This window comes from Callionymus lyra, chromosome 18 (genome assembly GCF_982586985.1).
Source record: "Callionymus lyra chromosome 18, fCalLyr1.hap1.1, whole genome shotgun sequence".
In the NCBI taxonomy this organism is placed as follows: Eukaryota; Metazoa; Chordata; class Actinopteri; order Syngnathiformes; family Callionymidae; genus Callionymus; species Callionymus lyra.
Window position 1 is genome coordinate 3,297,554 of NC_141835.1, and position 6,000 is coordinate 3,303,553.

The 6,000-nt window shown below is 43.0% G+C and overlaps 1 protein-coding gene across 2 annotated transcripts in view; it reads left to right on the forward strand.

Moving 5' to 3' along the window:
* Positions 1 to 6,000, forward strand: part of npas3 (neuronal PAS domain protein 3) — a 63,909-nt gene that overhangs the window by 25,660 nt on the left and 32,249 nt on the right. For both annotated transcript variants that reach the window (XM_087779644.1, XM_087779645.1), the window contains exon 4: positions 1,261 to 1,343. In XM_087779644.1, coding sequence (XP_087635770.1) covers positions 1,261 to 1,343 — 83 coding nt within the window. The remainder of the gene's footprint in view (positions 1 to 1,260; positions 1,344 to 6,000) is intronic.

Here is a 6,000-nt window from a genome sequence, read left to right on the forward strand (position 1 = left end):
TTGAAAAACAACAATAGAAGAAGATAAAAGGAGAGAAGATCCTCTGATGTTCCATCTGCTCTGAAGTCTCTTCATCTCACTATGACTAGAGTCTCCAGTCGTCTGTCACTCGTTCAACATTCCGCTCTCGTCCACGACTCTTCTCTGGCACAGACTTCCCACCTTGTTCGACCTTGAGGCGTCACCAAGTATCTTTGCTTCCTGGAAGTGGATGAAGTCACCGGAAGCTCTGGCGGCCAAAAACCTCCGCCTCCATCCAGGATGATCAACAGCTTCTAATTCATCCTGTAAATGTTGGCCGGCCCCGAAAACCTCATAAATAATAGCTTTAATTTCTGGACCTCGGGAAGAACGAGGAAGGACACGGACGAGGAGACGAGCCAACAAAGTTCTGTCGAGGCCAAGAGATGATCGTTCCGTCAGGACTTTCTCATGACCAGCAACATCCCTCTCTGGGGGGCGCTCTAGAGCCCACCTCAGCAGCTTCTTCATCTTTTGACTCTGGACCGACCGTGTCTCGTCCTGATGACATCATCATGACATCATCATGACATCATCATGACATTCCTGCTGATCCATCACTTGTTTATGGTGGGTGGAGCTGTCCGTGGTGCTGAAACTGAAAGTTGTTTTTTCTGGACGTGGTTCTTAGAGGGAACCTTGAGGTTCTGAAGGCAACCTTGTGGTTCTGAAGGGAAACTTGTGGTTCTGAAGAGAACCTTGTGGTTCTGAAGGACACCTTGTGGTTCTTAATTCAATCTTTTGGTTCTGAAGAGAACCTTGTGGTTCTGAAGGACACCTTGTGGTTCTGAAGGGAACCTTGTGGTTCTGAAGGACACCTTGTGGTTCTGAATGAAATATTGTGGTTCTGAAGGGAACCTTGTGTAATAATGAAGAAATCATTGTAAACAAATGTTTATTTTAATGTGTTCTGTTTCTGATCTGCATGAATGAACTGAGCATGTGGTTATTTCCTGATGATGCTGCTCACCTCACTGGTTCCTCTTGTCCTGTGCAATGTGTGTCCGTCAAGCTAGGCTGTATTAATGTGTGTGTGTCATTGTCGTGTGTGTGTGTGTGTGTGTGTGTGTGTGCTGCCTGTGGCTTTGCCTGTTTCAATGTGTCTGAGTCTCACCAGTCTTCTCCTGTCCTGTCCTGTCTTTTCTCTTTTCCCCCTTGTATGTGTTTGTGTGTGTGTGTGCGTGTGTGTGTGTGTCTCTGTGTATGTGTGTTTGTGCGTGTGCATGTGTGTGTTTGCAGCTATTGGGAGTCAGCAGCGAAGAAATCCCAGCACCGTCGCCTCAGAGATCTTTGAGCCTCACCTAGGAAGCCACATCTTGCAGGTGAGTGGAGATTGTGTTGTAATGTGTTAAACAACATTTGTGTTGTCGTTACTCCATAAAAAGCAACAGTCGTTAGTGCCGAGGACAGCCTGGTTCCTGCTTATCAAAGGCACGCTGACAAACACACAACAAGAATCGGCATCTGTCAATAATTAAAACGTTTGTTTGTGTGCGAGGGTTACATTTTCAACAACACAGTTGTGTTATTAGAAACACAGACGCTACTGAATTAACTTCTATTACTGGATGATTCGCAACAACTATTACTTGGCACATATATTTGTGGCACAAGTGTTCTGCGGCATAATGTGTTTAGTCGCACACAAGTGTTTCTCGGCAAACCAGTGTTTCGCCGCACACTAGTGTTTTGTGGCGCACTTGTGTTTCATAGCACACTACTGTTCTGCAGCACAAAGGTTTTTTAGCGGTACACTATTGCTTTACGGCACACTAGTGTTTTGCGGCACACTATTGCTTTACGGCACACTAGTGTTTTGCGGCACACTAGCGTTTTGCGGCACACTATTGCTTTGCGGCACACTATTGCTTTACGGCACACTATTGCTTTGCGGCACACTAGCGTTTTGCGGCACACTAGCGTTTTGCGGCACACTATTGCTTTACAACACACTATTGCTTTGCGGCACACTATTGCTTTACGGCACACTAGTGTTTTGCGGCACACTAGCGTTTTGCGGCACACTATTGCTTTACGGCACACTAGCGTTTTGCGGCACACTAGCGTTTTGCGGCACACTATTGCTTTACGGCACACTATTGCTTTGCGGCACACTAGCGTTTTGCGGCACACTAGCGTTTTGCGGCACACTAGCGTTTTGCGGCACACTATTGTTTTACGGCACACTATTGCTTTGCGGCACACTATTGCTTTACGGCACACTATTGCTTTAAGGCACACTATTGCTTTACGGCACACTATTGTTTTACGGCACACTATTGCTTTACGGCACACTATTGCTTTACGGCACACTATTGCTTTGCGGCACACTAGCGTTTTGCAGCACACTATCGTTTTGCGGCACACTATTGCTTTACGGCACACTATTGCTTTACGGCACACTATTGCTTTGCGGCACACTATTGCTTTACGGCACACTATTGCTTTGCGGCACACTATTGCTTTATGGCACACTATTGCTTTGCGGCACACTATTGCTTTGCGGCACACTATTGCTTTACGGCACACTATTGCTTTACGGCACACTAGCGTTTTGCGGCACACTATTGCTTTGCAGCACACTATTGTTTTGCAGCACAGTAGTGTTTGTGGCGATGGGTCATATTTCACCTGATTGCTACTTTAAGGGACTATTTAGATTAATCAGATTCCGGGTGTGTCGGATCATTTTAGTGTGCCACAGGTGCCAGCACCACCTGAAACCGGCCTTGTTTGATACCAGCTTCCCAGTTGGGAATGTTTGGAGCCAGTGTTGTCCCTCATTAATGGTCCAGGAGTGTTGACACTAGGAGGACCTTCTGTCCATCAGATAAAAGTGTGTGTCCATCAAACCTGAATCAGACATTTGTAAAGTGACCAGCAGGTGTCGCCGCTTCAACACTGACCCTGGAGATGAAGTCCAGAGAGCGGCAGGATCGATCTCAAGTCCTCGTTTGTTGGTTATCTGAACCACTTTAATCCTGCAGACTTTCGCTGCGCAGAGCAAAAAAAAAAAGAAAAAGTGTCGCCTTGACAACCGTCTCTCCTGCCGCTCCGAACATCATGTTGTCATGTGAGTGTGTGTGAGTGTGTGTGAGTGTGTGTGTGTCTGCGACACCGTGTTCTGATCCTTCAGCTCCAGACACAAGACATCCGTTAATACCTCGTTATAATCCCCAGAGAGTCGCTATGACAACCGTATGATCTGGTAGCAGATTGAAGCCGAGCAGAGATTGAAAGTGACAAGAACAATGTGAGGCTCACCTGGAAGAACGTGTGTGTGTGTGTGTGTGCGTGTGTGTGTGCGTGTGTGTGTCGGATGCCGTGTGTGCGCGGCCTTTGCGCAGAGGACATAGTCCTGCGTGTCAGCCGCAAATTGGCCTCGTTAATCTCTCTCTTAATTGATTGTGAGAAGTTTGAGGATGACATTTTAAGAAAGCGCCGCCGAGAGATTGATTGGCTAAAACGCGGCACTAATGAATGCCAGCGAGTCACTCAGGTGGTCTGAAGCGCACACGTGTGCGAGAGATTAGGCAGAAGTTGATGAAGCTTAATGAAGAGACACTAGTGTGTGTGTGTGTGTTTGAGTGTGTGTGTGTGAGTGTGACTGCGACACTTATTTGTCCGATTTAAAGATGAATTTCCAACGTTGACGACAGAAAAACGAAAAACGCTCACAACGTCTTCTTGTACATCGAGTGTGTGACGACACTTGAGTCTTCAAACATCATTGTGTGTGTTCAGGTTTAACATCTCGACGTAACAAACTTTAGTTACAACTTTCTTTAACACTCTCAACACGCTTGTGACATACGTGACTTTTTCAATGGTGAATGTTCTGTTTAAAAAAATATTACGAAGTGTTTCCCGTCAAATTAGAACTCACTTAGAGACGAAATATCTGTTTGACTGAAACTGACGATAACACAATTAATAAAACACAAAAAAAAACAAAAAATAATCTCATTGACGACACAAATATTTACATTTTAATTACATTTTCTACCCCTTCATCCCGTACGGGGGGCTGGAGTCTATCTCAGCTGCTACGGGCGGGAGGTGGGGGACACCCTGGACAGGAGGCCAGTCTGTTTCAGGACACACAAAGACACACAACCATCCACACATACACACACATACCAAGTTCAAAAAGTAGAATCTATATCATTTTAATTGGTATTTTTGTGTAAATGTTTATTTTTTTTAACCTCAAAATTCATCTAAACTGCAGGTTGTGACGACATGTCAGCGTTTGACCTTCGATCTAAAATAAACTCATCATAAAACTTCATAAAAATAAATGAATATTGTTTTAATATTTGTTTATGTTGAGTCTGTTTAGTCGACAACCTCGAGGTCCGTCAACTTCCTCATGTTTTAACTTATTTTCTAATTTTATTTGTCAAATCCCTTGTTTTCTGTGTGACTCACTGACATCTACGGAACACCAGGAGGGTCAAGATTAGGTAATAAGTAAGTAATAGTATGTAAGTAAGTAAGTATTTTTATTTATCTAGCGCTTTTCCAGACCAGGGTCACAAAGCGCTTAAACAATCAAAACAATATTCAATAAAATATATACTTTAAAGATCAAGATAAAACTGATAACAACACAGGAGTTCCAGAAAATCAAGGAAAAGCCTGAACAAATAGAAACGTCTTAAGATGTTTCTTGAAGGAGTCAGTAGATCATCAAACACAGATGTTTCTTGAAGGAGTCAGTAGATCATCAAACACAGATGATTCTTGAAGGAGTCAGTAGATCATCAAACACACATGTTTCTTGAAGGAGTCAGTAGATCATCAAACACAGATGTTTCTTGAAGGAGTCAGTAGATCATCAAACACAGATGTTTCTTGAAGGAGTCAGTAGATCATCAAACACAGATGTTTCTTGAAGGAGTCAGTAGATCATCAAACACAGATATGTTTCTTGAAGGAGTCAGTAGATCATCAAACACACATGTTTCTTGAAGGAGTCAGTAGATCATCAAACACAGATGTTTCTTGAAGGAGTCAGTAGATCATCAAACACAGATGTTTCTTGAAGGAGTCAGTAGATCATCAAACACAGATGTTTCTTGAAGGAGTCAGTAGATCATCAAACACAGATGTTTCTTGAAGGAGTCAGTAGATCATCAAACACAGATGTTTCTTGAAGGAGTCAGTAGATCATCAAACACAGATGTTTCTTGAAGGAGTCAGTAGATCATCAAACACAGATGTTTCTTGAAGGAGTCAGTAGATCATCAAACACAGATGTTTCTTAAAGGAGTCAGTAGATCATCAAACACAGATGTTTCTTGAAGGAGTCAGTAGATCATCAAACACAGATGTTTCTTGAAGGAGTCAGTAGATCATCAAACACAGATGTTTCTTGAAGGAGTCAGTAGATCATCAAACACAGATGTTTCTTGAAGGAGTCAGTAGATCATCAAACACACATGTTTCTTGAAGGAGTCAGTAGATCATCAAACACAGAGATGGTTCCAACAGTCTGGAAGGATTTCTCTCCTCTGGTCCTGAAGTTCAGGAACCATCAGTAGATTCTGATCCACAGACCTCAGAGCCCGAGCTGGGGTGTAAGTCTGGATCAGATCACTGATGGAAGGTCTGACCATGAATAGATCTGAAAGTAAGAACCAGAATTTTAAAATGATCCTGAAAGAAACTGGAAGCCAGTGAAGAGTTTGAAGGAGAAATGTGAGTTCTTCTACTAGAGCGGCCAGTGAAGAGTTTGAAGGAGAAATGTGAGTTCTTCTACTAGAGCAGCTCAGAATTCTGGCTGCAGAGTTTTGTATGAGCTGCAGGCGAGAAGATCCTTCTTGTTTAGACACTAAATAAACTGTTACAATAGTGTAAACAACACAAACACATGGATTAGATTAGATTATATTAGATAAACTCCAGATAAACTCCATTACAATCCAAATCATGTTGTGACAGATGAGAGTTTTCTAATAAACACCATCAGAAAAA